The sequence below is a fragment of the Anguilla rostrata genome, chromosome 3 (genome assembly GCF_018555375.3).
Source record: "Anguilla rostrata isolate EN2019 chromosome 3, ASM1855537v3, whole genome shotgun sequence".
Lineage (NCBI taxonomy): Eukaryota > Metazoa > Chordata > Actinopteri > Anguilliformes > Anguillidae > Anguilla > Anguilla rostrata.
The window spans coordinates 909,054-926,100 of NC_057935.1; the positions used below are offsets into that span (position 1 = coordinate 909,054).

The 17,047-nt window shown below is 47.1% G+C and overlaps 1 protein-coding gene and 2 non-coding genes across 3 annotated transcripts; 2 read left to right on the forward strand and 1 right to left on the reverse strand.

Annotated features, from left to right (window-relative positions):
• Positions 1-1,597: 1,597 nt before the first annotated feature.
• lonrf4 (LON peptidase N-terminal domain and ring finger 4) lies at positions 1,598-15,120 on the reverse strand. The gene is made up of 12 exons (XM_064325273.1): positions 14,144-15,120; positions 11,842-11,960; positions 11,346-11,468; positions 10,364-10,543; positions 10,077-10,206; positions 9,822-9,897; positions 9,200-9,314; positions 8,984-9,105; positions 7,818-7,976; positions 7,308-7,470; positions 2,651-2,800; positions 1,598-2,338 (listed from the first exon to the last, which is right to left on the reverse strand). Exons 1-12 carry the CDS (start codon positions 14,439-14,441, stop codon positions 2,189-2,191), a joined length of 1,785 nt encoding a protein of 594 aa, XP_064181343.1. The 5' UTR covers positions 14,442-15,120; the 3' UTR covers positions 1,598-2,188.
• Positions 5,794-5,851, forward strand: LOC135252086 (U7 small nuclear RNA). The gene has a single exon (XR_010329316.1). It is a non-coding gene; the product is annotated as a U7 small nuclear RNA (small nuclear RNA).
• On the forward strand, positions 6,656-6,713 carry LOC135252085 (U7 small nuclear RNA). Its single transcript, XR_010329315.1, has one exon. It is a non-coding gene; the product is annotated as a U7 small nuclear RNA (small nuclear RNA).
• Positions 15,121-17,047: the final 1,927 nt, after the last annotated feature.

Below are 17,047 nucleotides of genomic sequence, written 5' to 3' on the forward strand. Positions count from 1 at the left end.
GTTTGCTGAAACATACATTTATGCACAGCTTAGGAAACAAATTTCCATTTAAAAAAATTACACATTTCCAAAATAAAGTTTAATAATGAAGTGTTTGGCTAGCTATTGACTGTACACACGTGAGGCTAGCAAGCTAGCATTAGGCATTTTTTTCTGCCCAGCCATAGTGTTTCATGTGATATTACAAAAAATGCCTACTGTTTCTTTTGTTTTTTTCCCCCCTAAAATCTACAATCACATATTTTTTTTCAGGGTATTCAACACAGATACCCAACTTATGTCACGTGATCTGTTTGGTGGGACTTGGATTTTAAATAAGATCTTGATTAATGAGCGCTTAATAATGAATAAAAGCCATTATCAGTAACACTGGGGACTGCAGTGAGGTGTTGTGTCCACTCTCCTGGCTAATGAAATAAAGGGACAACCTGCACTGCCACCAGACTGAATAAAGGGACAACCTGCACTGCCATCAGACCAAATAAAGATCGGGTCTCAGAATCCCTGAGCAGACCTTTCTTCAGCTGCATGTGTAAAGCGGCACCCAGACAGCTGCAGCCAGTGAAAAAACAAAGAAATGAAGAAGCATTTCAGCAGTAGGTGGCTGAGAGTTCACTTTTTTTTTTTTTATCAAAACTTAGTCTGACTGAGGATCTACACATTTATCCATGGCACAGTAAACATAGTGAAAATAAGTTTTTTAGAGCCTGTCAGTTCTTCAGAGTTCCAAACGCGTGCTCTTAGTGAGCTGTGCGTAGTGTTGCACATGGACTGGGGTGCCAGAAACACACGCGTCATGCTTCTAAAAGGCCAGATGTCACAGATCAGCACGGGCCTTCGGCTTCAAGGCACCGGCCCCAAACAGGCCTGTCCCGCACGTAAACAAAGCGTCAGGTCACCTGCGGACTCCAGCGTTCCGCACCGGGGGACAGGTACCGCTGCCAGGGCAGGACGCCAGGACAGCGGTAATAATCCCTCAGATCTCCATGGAAACACAAGCTATGCTTTCATTAAGACATTAAAGCTGATTTAAAGTAAATGACGCTCTGAAATCGCCTGTCAGAGAAAGAGCACTGTCTCCTGGCTTCAGGTTGGCAATGATTCCAATAACAGAGAAAGAGCACTGTCTCCTGGCTTCAGGCTGGCAATGATTCCAATAAATAACTTCTGATCTTTTTGTTTTTACATTTGACTTTGACCAAAAATGGGCATCACTACTCTACAGTCTGCAGCACCCTACAGCGTGCCCGCTGCATGCCAGTCTGGGCCTGGCAGAGGGCACTTACACAAACACCTGGCACCGTCTGCTACAGGCGCTCAGTCTCTGCCAACTTCTGTCTTCCCACTGCACGCGCGGATTAAAGTTTTACTGCATAAATCATTTTAAATGTGACAGGACCTCTCTTTCTGCAGTTCCCCGTTTCTCCAAACCCATCCCTCGCACATCCAAAAATGTCAGAGACAGGGAAAGGGAACACAAATGGATCCATGAGAGCACCTGTCAATCATAAACAATAAAATCTGTCCAAAAATTGAGGGGGCCTTTGTTATGAATAAGTACAGGAAATAAACCCAAAAAATATAGTACTAAGATATATGTGAAAATGAATCAGACATCAGCCTGATTCTGCTCTCAGTGCTGCCCCCTGCAGGTAGACATATCTGGTACACAAGTGCACTGTTAAGCTTTCATTAGGCTGTTTATAAATCCATAGACACACAATCAGAACTGGAAAAAATAACAGATAGCAAATCAAAGTATCCACCACTCAAAACCTATGAGAGTGGAGTGTGTGTGTGCTTGTGTATTTATCTGTGTGTGATTACATGTGCTTGCACAGGTGTGTATGTGTGTAATTTTGCACGTGTGTGTGTGTGTGTGTGTGTGTGTGTGTTTGTGCATCAGTATGTGGGTAGTGCACCGTTTCCACCCGCTGGGTCTGTCAGGGTTCAGGACAGCCTGTAGGTCCAGGTGAGCCCCAGGTGAACCCCAGGTGAACCCCAGCTGAGCCCCAGCTGAGCCCCAGCTGAGCCCCAGGCGAGCCCCAGGTAGGCCCCAGGTGAGCCCCAGGTGAACCCCAGCTGAGCCCCAGCTGAGCCCCAGCTGAGCCCCAGGCGAGCCCCAGGTAGGCCCCAGGTGAGCCCCAGGTGAACCCCAGGTAGGCCCCAGGTGAGCCCCAGGTGAGCACTAGCCCTGGGAGAAGTACTCCAGGACAAGGCGCAGGTGTCCCAGTCGGTCCTTGAGGGATGGCAGGGACAGGATGGTGGTCTGATAGGACGGGTCCAGCTGCAGCACCGACAGGAGCCACCAGCACCACACAGGCCCATCTGGAGAAGCCTGTACCGCAATTTAGCACAGGTTACTGCAATTTACTGCAATTTACTGCAATTTACCACGATTTACCATGATTTACCACAATTTACCACGATTTACCATAATTTACCACAATTTACCACAATTTACCACAATCTAAGACAATGTACCATTTATAATTTAGTAATGTGGAGAGACAGACAATGTTAGATGAAGAGAGAGCATTAATTTCTTTTGATGTACATTACAGGTCTGTGAAGGCAGGTGGATTTTCACCAGGCTACGTGTTACAGACGCTAATTCACAGGTGGGTGAAGTCTGAGGCTGTAATCGCACCTGAATGTCGTCCTCCATTTGGGGCATGGGCCCATACTGCCGGCTGACCTGGTCCTGTATGCGCCCGTTCAGCCTGCGGTACCACTCCCGCGCCTGCTCGTACACGTTGTCATGGAGACGCTTAAGCAGATCGAGCTCCGCCCCCTCCACCTTCGAAAGAGCAAACGCATGAAGATGCAGACAGCGCATCATGCTGTCAGCCGTTAACACGTCAAGCTTCCTTTTCTCTGTCACGTGTCCACACACACACACACACACACACACACACACACACACACACACACACACGCACACACGCACACACACACACGCACACACGCACGCTCATGAAGCCAAACCCTTCTAACCTTTACATTACATTACATTCATTTGGCAGACGCTTGTATCCAAAGCGACGTACGAGAAGTGCATTTTCATGATCCTAGACAACTGCTGAACACGGGTTCAGTAAGGTACAGTTACTTATTTTGTACAACTAACTAACCTGAGCTCATCACGTATAAAGCTCTTCTGTAAAATGTGACAGTTCCCATGTTGCTCTGCTTGCCAGACTCGCTGCTTTGGATCTTTGCCCTGATTTCTCTGTTCAGCTGCTGCGTGGGCATCACCACCCTGTACCACCAGAGACCTTGGGTGGAACAGTCCTGGGGGGTGCACTACGGAGGCAACTCAACATAGCCAGGGTTTCTTTGCATCAGCTGACCTCACAAAACCTAACAGCCACAACCAAAAGTGGTTGAATGTGTGCTGTGATTCTCTAGGAGTGTGTATTACTGCTGTAGGGATGTTACACTCACTGGTCTGGGAGTGTGTATTACTGCTGTAGGGATGCTACACTCACTGGTCTGGGAGTGTGTATTACTGCTGTAGGGATGCTGCACTCACTGGTCTGGGAGTGTGTATTACTGCTGTAGGGATGTTACACTCACTGGTCTGGGAGTGTGTATTACTGCTGTAGGGATGCTACACCTACTGGTCTGGAGTGTGTATACTGCTGTAGGGATGCTGCACTCACTGGTCTGGGAGTGTGTATTACTGCTGTAGGGATGCTGCACTCACTGGTCTGGGAGTGTGTATTACTGCTGTAGGGATGCTGCACTCACTGGTCTGGGAGTGTGTATTACTGCTGTAGGGATGCTGCACTCACTGGTCTGGGAGTGTGTATTACTGCTGTAGGGATGCTGCACTCACTGGTCTGGGAGTGCTATAGCCAGCTCTGGCCCTGCTGCTCATGTTAATCAGCTGAACACACTTCTGATTGAGCTGCATTGTAAGTCACTCTGGGGTAAAGGCACCCAGTAAGTGACTGTAACACAATGTTTCAGCCCCACACCACCTGCTGGGCAGGATGCGTAACTACAATTCATTTTCCTCTACAGTTTTTCATAAACCTATAATCAGGCAGCAAGATGTTGTTTGCTACTGTCGCAGATTATAAATAAACCCCTGACTGCTCAGACACTGGCTCTCACTGCAGCTCAGATTCACCAGATGAGTCCTCAAACACTGCAACACCCCCCCTTGTCACAAGCATACATATATAAACAATGATTTTTCCAGTATCCACCTCATATTTATAATCAGAATGTCCTTATTAACTGATAAAATGTTTACAATAATGTTTGTTTTTATTATACTGAAATAGGAAAGTAGAATTCAGAAATGTATATTTTTCTGAATATTATCTTGCACTGGGGTATTTGCAAGCAGCAACATTTGGGAAGCAATCTGGCTGCCTCTCGCTCTGAAGACTTGGCAACAGAAGCCAGGCAGTTTTTGGGAACTGAAGGAATTAGCCCACATGCTCCATTTGGCATGTTCGTCCCAATGTTCTAGAACATCACTCAGGATTTACACAAAACACGCACAACTTGTAAGAGAGTGAAAAAAATGCCTTTTGGACGATGTCAATAGACTGACATCTGAGATTATTTTGGACATTATTTTTGAAGAAATAAAAATGTTCATTTTATGACAATAATCCAAATGTTTAAAAAGAAAATTTTCATGCCAGTTGCCTCACGCTGCTGTTTTATAACCCAAATTACATCACTGACAACCCCTTATGGAGGACCGTGTGACCAAGGAATCATTTGCATAGGCCACACCCCTTTATTGTCATCATGCCTGACCAAAGCATTCTGGGTCAATAGCAGTGTGCTTAGCTGGAGTTGAAACCTCAGGTTTGAACCTCTGCACCACAGAACTGACTCATAACTGCAGCAGCTAATCCTCATTCCACAGCTTTGGGTAGCGATTCCAGGAGTAAAACAGCTCTGTGGTCTTCAGGTTTAAACTCCAGCCAAGCACAATGCAATTGCCCCGGAGTCATTAAATGGTAATATAAGTTTCCAAATAATTAATTTGAATGGAATTTTAGCCTTTTAGTATTTAAAAGTGGGTTTCCTAATAAACAAGAAGGTTCTGTTCAATCAAAAAAGAAGAAGAGTAATTGTTTCTCAAAATTTACAAAAAAACAAGAATGATCTATTTCGGAAACAGGTATGTGTCTGTTTTCATCATTAAAATACATGAAAACGAAGTCACAGCACTGCGTATGTATTTCTTGATGTCCTAACACACTTTACATTTAGACAAATAGCCAAAAAATCCAATACCATCAGGACAAAGCTAGTAGATAGCATTACGCCATATTTACCCTAAGCCAACAGCTGCTGCTATGTAATAAGTGTTTATTTTTTAAATGTTGTAATTAAGTCTTTTGGTTACTTTTTACAGCTGATTTGTTTATGACGGAGTGTAGCACAGTGGGTAAGGAACTGGGCTTGTAAGGTTCAATTGTCGCAGGTTCGATTCCAGGGTAAGGATACTGCCGTTGTACCCTTGAGCAAGGTACTTAACCGGAATTGCTTCAGTATATATCCAGCTGTATAAATGGATACAATGTAAAATGCCATGTGAAAGTTGTGTAAGTCGCTCTGGATAAGAGCGTCTGCTAAATGCCTGTAATGTAATGTAATGTAATGACAGCAATGTGAGAAACATAAGCCAGCTCACCCATTGGTTATATTGAAACTAATTTGCATATGACAAACCCACCCTTACGCATTATGTCTTCCCACCCTGAGCCAAACAGCATGTGCATTAAATGGGGGCTTAAGTCTGCAGGGCAACAGGTCAAATGGAATTTTTGCTTTTTAGTATTTTTCCAGAAGGTTTCCTGATAAACAGGAAGCCCCCCCACAAAGGTCAAAAATAAGAAATTTACAACAACATCTCAGAAAACACCAAAGACTTTCTCGAAAAATATGTGTCTATGTTTGTGATATGATCTACACCTATATATATATAGATTGGAAGACATTCTACAGAAATTTTGCAATACTGCAAAAAGACAATGAACACCAAGCAGCATGTAGAACTACTTGCAAACAAGGCTGCAGCTATTTAAAGAAATGCTGCATCGTGTCTTCTCATCGTAACCTACATATTGTGTGTTAAACGGGAACGCAGGTTTTTCAAATAACTACTTCAAAAAGAATTTTTGCTTTTTAGTACTTGGCAAGTAGGTTAGCTGATAAACAGGAAATCCCCTGTTTTCAGTCAAAAAGAAAAAAGTAACTGCTGATAATTTACAAGAAGCTATTTCAAAAGCAGGTATGCTAATACATTGGCACAGGTTTTACAGTTTTAAAATATGTGAAAATGAAGTACTGAAAACTCTCCATCAATAAATTAATGTCCTGATATTCTAATGTGCTTTACACTTAGCAGCATAACCAAAAAGACTGTAAACACCCCAAGCCTACAGCACTAGCTGCTGTTATAAGTATTTATTGTTTACATGTTGTAATTAAGTCCTCTGGTTACTTTTTTACAGTTGATTTGTTTATGACAGCAATGTGAGAAACATAAGCCAGCTCACCCATTGGTTATATTGAAGCAAATTTTCATATGACACGCCCACTCATATGCACTTCCCACCCTGAACCAAACAGCATGTGCGTTCAATGGGGGCTTAAGTTTGCGTGGAAACTTGTCAAATGGAATTTTTGCTTTTTAGTATTTTTCCAGAAGGTTTCCTGATAAACAGGAAGCCCCTACAAAAGTCAAAAATAAGAAACATAAAAGGTGTCTCAAAAGCACTTCTTCATTTAGAAAACCCAATCATGCACATATTTATGGATCTCATCACCACAGTGTGTGGATGGACTCCATGATCTGTGTCAACTGTGTGCAACACAACATTGCTTGCTAGTGACCCCTGCTGGTTGATCATTACATTACATTACAGGCATTTAGCAGACGCTCTTATCCAGAGCGACATACAACAAGTGCATTAGGTCAAGGTGCAGAGGTGCAAAAGAAACACACTAGAGTGAGTAAAGATCGTAGTGCCAGAAGTGACCACATCAATAAGGACTCCAACCCTGTAGAGTAACCTGTTCAGCAAACAACAATCCTACCAAGTACAAACTAGCACTGATCAGGCACCCTCAGTCTGCTGGCTGAAGTGACTCATTCAGTGAGAGCTTGGCTTAGGGCCCGCAGGCTGATGAGAAGCAACAGCTTCAACCACCATTACAGAGGAAAGGGCATGCCTGGCTGCACCCTGCCAAATTCATAGGGCTGTGTGCAGCGGAGCGGGGTTGGGTGGGGGCATGTTTAAAATGTGAGCTCTGAGGGCGGGGCTCACCTTCTGGTCCTCCAGGTACTCGATGTCTGCAGTGTGGTAGCCGTCCCTCTGGCTCCTCCTCAGGACCCGGAACCGGCTCCCCCCGACGGTGTCCACGAAGGACCGCCCGTCCGGCAGGAGGTCCAGCCTCAGGATGTCCAGCATGCAGCCGTAATCAGCGAACCTGCCGCACAGCACAGACCGCTCAAACACACACAAACACACACACGCAAACACACACAGCACAAACCGCTCAAACACACACAAACACACACACGAAAACACACACAGCACAGACCGCGTAAGCACACACACACACACACACACACACAGCGCAGAATGCTCACCTTACACAAACACGCACACGCAAACACACACCTGAACCTGAACTGCAGCAGTAAATATCCTCCTGCATATGTGGGTTTCCTGTGTGAGTTTCTCTGGATAACAGTGTAATATAATGACCACTAATCTCTGCTACAGGAGGGTGAGGGCTGGAAGAGGGGGCAGAAAGGGGGGGGGGCAGCTCACCCTTTCCCCGGCTCGTAGGTGCACATGCCGAACTTCCTGGTGCCCGTCTCCACGCAGCGACGCATCATCAGGCGGTAGCGCGGCTCGAAGATGTGCAGCGGGCAGGCCACGCCCGGGAACGCCACCGTGCACACGAAGATCGGGATGTCCTGCGTCAGACTGCGGGCACAGACATGGCGAACGCCGTCATGTGACTGAGGCACGCCGGACACGGTCACGTGACAGAAACACGAGGGACGCAGTCATGTGACTGAGACACGCCAGACACTGTCATGTGACAGAAACACGTGGGACACGGTCATGTGACAGAAACACGAGGGACACGGTCACTGCGGGCACAACACTAGCAGGAGAGGGAAGACCACCCTGCCAATAAGACTAAAGTGCTAACTACTACATGAAATAACAGCTTTCATTTAGATGGGAAGTGTACCCACACTGTTTCATTTCGTAATTAACATTCTTGAAAAACATGAATTTGCGCACACACAAGCATTTACACACGTGCGCACACACACACTCTTTTCACATGCATGGTTTCTCTGCTAGCCCACTGCAGCTCTTCAGTACCCTATCTCTCTTTCGCGACTGAGCTGCTCTTCCAGCTGCACTCAAGCAGAGGTAGGCTGGCTTCCTGAACACGCGCTCTCTCACTCCTCCTGAACACGCGCTCTCTCACTCCTCCTGAACACACGCTCTCTCACTCCTCCTGCACACGCGCTCTCTCACTCCTCCTGCACATGCGCTCTCTCACTCCTCCTGAACACGAGCTCTCTCACTCCTCCTGCACACGCGCTCTTAGGAACACGAGCTCTCTCACTCCTCCTGCACACGCGCTCTCTCACTCCTCCTGCACACGCGCTCTCTCACTCCTCCTGAACACGCGCTCTCTCACTCCTCCTGAACACGCGCTCTCTCACTCCTCCTGAACACGCGCTCTCTCACTCCTCCTGAACACGCGCTCTCTCACTCCTCCTGAACACGCGCTCTCTCACTCCTCCTGAACACGCGCTCTCTCACTCCTCCTGAACACGCGCTCTCTCACTCCTCCTGCACACGCGCTCTCTCACTCCTCCTGAACACGCGCTCTCTCACTCCTCCTGAACACAACATGAGGGTCTTCTGAGGAAGCCTGGTGGACGGTGGCCATGGCAACAGACGCTTACTTGGAGAGCTCGGCGATCTCCGCCTCGTGCACCTGAGTCCTCTCCTCCAGCTGCTGGGGGAAGAGCTGCGACATCACTTCCTGCAGGAGCACCGTCACAATGTACTTCCTGTTCCTCAGGTACTGCGGAGGGGGGGGAAGAGGAAGAGGCGGAGCTGTGAGGACAGCAGTCACCCGAGGAAGGCGAAGGAGGAGAGGAAGGAGGCGGGAAGCAGACCTCGTGCAGCGGCTGTTTGCACAGAGGGCAGTGGAGGTTGTGGTCCAGGCTTCGCTCGATGCAGCTCTTGCAGAAGGTGTGGCCGCATGGCGTGCTGACTGGCTCATAAAACTGCCTGAGGCAGGAAAAGGACATGCATATCTCATAATCATCACGCTCGCTACAGAAATATCCAAATGCAACACGGCACACACTACATATACCACAATGCAACTGCATCCCCACAACCTTTGAACTGATGTAGCTGAGATCATAGTGACTGAGCACCACAGAGCTGCAATCAGGTGACGTTTAACAACAAAAAGCCGGAACCCACAGATTTCTGAATAAAGCAGCAAAAACTGTCCTTCCCACAGTCATGTGACTTGCAGGAAACTGGCCCTTCCAGTCATGTGACTCACAGAAAACTGGCCCTCCCACAGTCATGTGACTTGCAGAAAACTGGCCCTCCCACAGTCATGTGACTGGCAGAAAGCTGGCCCTCCCACAGTCATGTGACTTGCAGAAAACTGGCCCTCCCACAGTCATGTGACTGGCAGAAAGCTGGCCCTCCCACAGTCATGTGATTTGCAGAAAACTGGCCCTCCCACAGTCATGTGACTGGCAGAAAGCTGGTAAATACCTTATGCACAGGGGGCACTCAAAGTCAGAGACCGTGAGCACGCTGAGGGAAATCTCTTTGCGCTGGCCGCCCCTTCCTGAGGAACCAGAAAGAAACAGACCCTTTAGCTTCCTACATAAACAATAATCCTGGATATAAATCAGCTTGTGTGTGTGTGTGTGAGTGTGTGAGACCGTGTGTGTTCACCAGTGCTCTATCCCAGTCAGCTGTGACACTGTGTGTAGGTGAGTTTTGCGGGTGGGTTATCCAGCGTACCTCTCATCCCTCGTTCCTCTTTCCTCATCATCAGCTCCTCGTCTTCCTCGGCGCTGGGGAGGAAGGACACGGCCTGGCACAGACTCAGACAGCACTCAGTGCTGGTGCCGTGCTTCGCCTCGTCCACGCCCTACCGCAGCGGTCAGAGACACAGGCTCAGACGCGGAGCAGAACCGCATGGCGATCTATTCGGCTCGACGCACAAGTGCATTTACATAAACTGAATAAGAATGAGAATTCCAGGAAATAAAGGTTCTGGGACCCTGCAGTGAAGCCCTTAATGTCACCTGCACCGCGTCGTCCAGCCTGCCCGCGTCCCCTTCCTGGTCTGCTGAGCGCTTTGAGCCGTCTCCATGGGAGGGCGCCACTGCGCTGACGACGGGACGGGGGTCCCGCAGGTACTCCGAAACCAGCGGCAGTAACTGCGGCGAGTCCTCCGGCACAGCCACGCCCTCCGCCGCCAAGATCTGCGAGTCACAAAAAAACAGCATGAAGGGATTTAATATTTAGTAAACAGCACATCTGTCCCTGTCTTTCTGTACACACTAGATTTGGTAACCATGGTAGCAGAGAGGCACGTTACACTAAACCCATAAAACAGATTAGAAATGCCCTGTTCCTGGGAAATATGAACTTCATGATGCCAGCAACAGGTCCTTACATGTTTCATATTTAATTCATTAATTTAATTGCATTGTTTTAATTTTTGTATTTTGTATTTAATTATTTGATTTTGTTTTCAGTTATGTAAAGAGCCTCACTGTGTTTGATTTGACAATTTAATTCCCATTCTGACGTGTGGCTGTGGTGAAGTCAGGTGAGACTCACCTTTGTGACCTCACTCCTGACCCCTCCCAGGTGAGACTCACCTTTGTGACCTCACTCCTGACCCCTCCTCAGGTGAGACTCACCTTTGTGACCTCACTCCTGACCCCTCCCAGGTGAGACTCACCTTGTGACCTCACTCCGACCCTCCAGTGGACTCACCTTTGTGACCTCACTCCTGACCCTCCCAGGTGAACTCACCTTTGTGACACTCACTCTGACCCTCCTCAGTGAGACTCACCTTTGTGACCTCACTCCTGACACTCCTAGTGAGACTCACCTTGTGACCTCGCTCTGACCCTCCCAGGTGAGACTCACCTTTGTGACCTCACTCCTGACCCCTCCTCAGGTGAGACTCACCTTTGTGACCTCACTCCTGACCCCTCCTCAGGTGAGACTCACCTTTGTGACCTCACTCCTGACCCCTCCTCAGGTGAGACTCACCTTGGTGACCTCGCTCCTGGCGGTGCTGAATTCGGGGTGCAGGCGCAGGCAGTGCTGATACTGGCACAGAGCCTCAGTGTGTCTCCCCATGTCCTGGAGGACACGCCCCTTCCGAAAAAAACCCTGAGCATGATGGGTGAAAAACACAGGGCTGGGTCAGAGCACTGACACTGACCACGTTCTACAGCAGGGCTGCCTAGCCTTGTTCCTGGAGCTCTACCGTCCTGTTTTCAGCCCAACCCTAGTTTGGCACATGTGACTCTACTATGTAGCAGCTCAAGGAGAGCTCTAGCCGTTTAAGGTGAGGTGTGCTTTGTTTGTTAGGGTTTGACTGAAAACCTGCAGGACAGTAGATCTCCAGGAACAGGGTTGGGTAGCCCTGCTCTAGAGTTTCACCTGAATGAAGGTGGATATTTTCACCCACACAAGCCCCGCCTCCTTCCCACCCTCCCCATGGTGTGCCCCGTCTCCATGGCAACAGGCCACGCCCCCACACCTCAGCCCAGGAAGGGCGCTGGCGGCACAGATCGCTCAGATCCCGCAGCGCGTCGGCGAAACGCTGCAGTCCCACAAACACCTCTGCCCTCCACAGCTTCAGACTCACGTCCTCTGGGTCTGTGCGTGTGTGTGTGTGTGTGTGTGTGTGTGTGTGTGTGTGTGTGTGTGTGTGTGTGTGTGTGTGTGTGTGTGTGTGTGTGTGTGTGTGTGTGTGGTGTGTGGGTGTGTGTGTGTGTGTGTGAGGGTGTGTGAGTGTGTGTGTGTGTGTGTGGGGTGGGGTGTGTGTGTGTGTGTGTGAGTGTGTGTGTGTGTGTGTGTGTGTGTGAGTGTGTGTGTGTGTGGGTGTGTGTGTGTGGTGTGTGTGTGTGTGTGAGGGTGTGTGTGTGAGTGTGTGAGTGTGTGTGAAAGAGAAAAAACCACAAATAGGTGTTTAGTGAATTTCATGTTGCTAAAGCAACAATCTTTCAGTACTCATTTTGATTGTAGGAAGAATTGGAAATCCATCCCGCTGGGTTATACACAGTAAGCATAGTGACCCAGCACATCCCTCCTGCTGGGTTACACACAGCCCTGTCTCTCCTGACCGGTGACATTCCTTGGAAGCTCAGCATTCCAGCTCGGAGCCAGGACTGGAGGCAGCACCACTGAGCATGCTCCTCACAGCCCCACCCACACACAGCCATCACACCTATATATACCTGTGAGAATCACACCTATATATACCTGTGATCATCACACCTATATATACCTGTGAGAATCACACCTATATATACCTGTGATCATCACACCTATATATACCTGTGAGCATCACACCTACATAAGCATCACACCTATAAGTGACTGTCATGTAATGCCAGAGTCTGTTTCTACCTGCATGTCTGCTTCAGAACCAGATCCAGAAGCAGCAGAGATGTTTAAAGAAGGAAGCAGGTTTGAAAAGTCATTCCCTAGTGTGGATATGGCCAACCTGGGTCCTGGAGATCGGCAGGTTCGGCTAGTTTTTGTTTTCACCTTAAACGCAGCAACCACCTTAGACCCACGACACCATGTGAAGTGTGTTAACTTTGTAATTGACTGCATTAATAGATTAACAAAGTCCCAAATAACCACAATAACCAGCAGACCCTGCGCCTCTCCGAGACCAGGGTAGGCCCTCCCTGTGCTAGTGGTCTGTGAGTAATGGTGGTTTGTGCTTGGCAGTTATTTTCTGAGCTAAAAAGCCCCAGAGCAGGCTGGGTAATCCTGACGGGACAGAAACCTCAGCCACATCCTGACGCGTGACATAACAGCATATGTAATCGTCCCATTCCAGCCGTTAGATCAGATGGATATGTAACTCCACAGCTTCTGCAGAGACCAGTGTCTTCGGCAAAAACAGGTGTGCACAGTGTTTTCATAATCGCCAACCAAATTTGTTAATTATCAAATATGAACTATATCCTCCTGAAACCAGGCAGAAAAACATTTTTACATTTTTTTAAGTATTTATATTTTTTTGACATAATACGAATGAAAAGTTTTTAAAAAATATTATTCATTTTATTGTCTTTTTTAAAATCAATGTAGAGTATCTGTTTTTTATAATGAAAGACCAGAGACCCCTACAGGGTCAGAGATTAATTACGATAACTCAGGATAACTCAGGATAACTCAGGATAACTCAGGATAACTCAGGCCAAACCAGATTTCCCTGATTAGTAGAGCTAGCTGCAGGCACAAACATTTTGCACAGTTGTTTAGGGCCAAAACCACCCTTGGGACACACAGTTCTATTTTTATTTATTTGGAACATTCTGGTGCCACCCTAGGACAACTCTGCTGGTTAGCTCCTTTTGACCGAGTGAACATTACACAACCCCTGTCCAGGAACACCTGTCTGGACAAGGTAACATCCTCCGCTACATACAGATGAGCTATTAAAACCTCTTACGCACGGCCTTACGTAAGGTCACATCACATCGCAAACAGCTGCGCCGCGAGGCGAGGCTCCTGACTAGGCTTCCTAGAGGTCTCCAGACATCAGTGAGACGCCCGAGTGCAGTGGAGAGGGGTTACTGACTGAGCTACAATTTCGGAGCATCCTAACTTTTGGCTATTGCACTTTGAAATGCACAGAAGGCAGTGCATTTCAAAGTTTAAGGAAATGCGGATGTCAGACAGATATGGTCATACTGCGTAATTGGGTGTGCGGGACTAAGTGTTATACGAGGTCACGCCAGGTTATGCAATGTACGTGTTTTGTCGTTACAACCGGAGGTTGCATAAGGACTGACAGCAGAGATGTTTTCGCAAGCACTTACATATATCCAAACCTTCATCCACGATCCGCAAAGCCTGCGCAAACTCGCGGGCTTTCAGTCGCTCCCGTAAGCGGCACTTCAGCTTCACTTCCTCGGGGCAGCACTTCTCAATAACGCTGAACAGCAGAACGTTATTTTTTATGTTTTTCACGTCCCGAGACTTAAGCTTCTCTTTGCAAATTGGGCATCTCGCGGACAGACTGGTCCCGACACACCTCCGGCAGAACGAATGGCCACACGGGACGGTCACCGGTTCACACATCAGGAACTCACAGATCGGACAGTCCATGAAGTCCATGTTCGCTTATCATCGGGTTTGATTTCCACTGAAAAGAGGTTACCGCTTTCAGGTGAAAGTAAGACCAGCAGAGATCGAATTATTCAAAAAAAAAAATACGAATGAAGAGAACAGACAACAGCTAGCCTACATGATTCGGTTTAATTAATTCCGAGGAGGCTGCAAAACTGTCCCTCCTGAACACTGAAAACAAGGTTTCAGTCATTCGGTTCAGAAATTTGACAGAACATAACGAAGATTCTTTGTTATCTAAAATAAACAGAGACATTTCCCAAACGTGCCAACATCCCCACTGTGTCAGTTTCAGCACGATGTTGTCTGGGAGCTGACCTTGGTCTCAAAATGCGGAGGAGTTCTAGTCCTCGCTCATTCACGAAGGTTATCCGTTGTCAATCATAACTTAGTCTTTGATATGAATCGTACAACATTAGTACCTTACTCCGTACATGTTGAATACGTGCTCTCCGCCTGTGTTCAAATACCGTGCTCGCCGAGTGTGCGTCGACACTGTCGAACTCCATCAGCGTCGGACTAAAAAGATCATCTCCGAATGCTGGTTTCAGTATTTTGTTTCATTTCCTCTAATATTCCAAGTACACAGTGGAACATTACCTCGACATGGAACAAATAAGTGCAGCTGGTTTGCCTGCAAACACCATAACATTACATAAATAAAGGCCACGTGATTCGAAAGTGAGTGTTCCTATTGGCTTACGGCTCGGCGTCCCACCCTGTTGTGAAACAGTCTGTAAATTGCGTTTCATAACGCACCGGCGCGAGCAAGAAAAAAACACGACAGGTCCAATAACTGGTCAAACAATAAAGTAGGGGAGGAATAGGCTATCCTGCCGCACTCCCCTACCCTCACCAATAATGGTTTCAAAAAATGGACGCCTGGATGCTGCGCGTACTTTCTTTAATGAAGAAATAACTACCATTTTCACTTATGAAACGAATAACTTGGTCAAATGTACGTTTGACCATGTAAATTATTCTATTGGCGTAAATGCAAATGGAATATTGAAAGTTGATACCGAAAGTTAATATACTGTTCATTCTGTATTGCACACAGAACCACTTCGCGATTAGTTTGGTGGTACTGTCATTATCCAGCCTCTCCTGGACTGCAACCTTGACATGGTGGAGAAGCTTGCGTACGCCAGTGACCCTGAGAGCTATGCCGGATGGGGTTTTATAACCCTGGCAGGTTCAACCAAACCGGACAGGTCAAGGGTGAGGAGGCAGATGAACCAGTCCCCGGTCCTCCAGGCTGGGGGTTGGGCATGGGGTTAACTACCCCCACCCTGGAAGAAAGTATGAGTTACAGAAACTTTGACTGTCATTTTGTACCTCATGATAACGACGAGCGCTTTTCTAATCCAAATGAAATAGATTTAGCATGTAAGTAATAGCTCTTCTTGTTCCACATGTTGTCTTATTTAGCCTGCATTCTACATCTGTACAGTTGCCATGTCAGTATTGAAAGTTCTTTTGTTTATTTTTTAATTTAGCCAATATCATTTTATCTTTTACAGGAAGTTTTGCTGGAAGGTGGTAAGCCCAAGGACATAGTCACACACATGCTGAAAGCGACAGAATTCCCCCCGACATTTCAGCAGATTTAAACACTGGCATTAAGCCTAATAAAAATGTTGATTACCCTGAATGTCGATTAACCTGACAGTGATTCCCAACACAATGGACTGTTAGGCCTCTCTCTGCCATTAACATTCACAAAGGTGTCCCTCATAAGGCTTGATGAGTTGGAAGTTCATATCCAGTTTGGCATGTTGGATGTGTCCCAGAAACAGCGCACACATTGCTTTTCATATAACGAGCATGTGATTAAGTAACTTCAAGAGAACCAGAAGTTCTGGCTCTACTCATCCAGTAGTAGACTGCTCTGTATGGAAAGTTTCTGCCCGACAGGAGCTGTTGCATTTCAGTTTTATCCACAGCAAATGATGAGGGTCACAGCATCGTTTGAGAAGAACAGAAATAATATTCATGATATTGGGTAATTTACCTGAATGAGTAACATGTGCATTAATTTTAAAGTTGTTTTTTATTTTACTGACTGGATTAGGGAAATTTATTTCTGATTATAGAAATGACTGTAAAGTGGATTTTGTGTGAAATGATGCAGTTGTGGCTCAGCCTCAGTAGAAGTGACGTACACGTGGGTGTGTGAGATATGCTCAAGTGTGTATGAGGAAGTGGCTTTCACCTCACCACTAGGGATGGGTCTAGAACAGAGGTGTCAAACTGAACCCCAAGAGTACCACAGTGTGCGAGTTTTTGTGTTTTCCTTTCAATCAGCTGCCAATTGCAGCCTTGAGAACAAGCTTTGTGGATTCCTTAGCCAGACAATGACTTAAATTAAATAATTTCTAAGAACACCCCAAAAACCAGTAGACACTGCAGCCCTCAAGGACTGGAGTTTGTCACCTAGAATGTATTTATGAAGAAAATTTCAGCACAAATCCCCCCCTCACCCCCTTAACTCCACCCTTTCCTGTTATACCCCCTTAGCCCCACCCCTCCCCGTGATACCCCACCTTAGCCCCCCCCTTCATGACCATAGAACCATCAGGGACGTTGCTTGT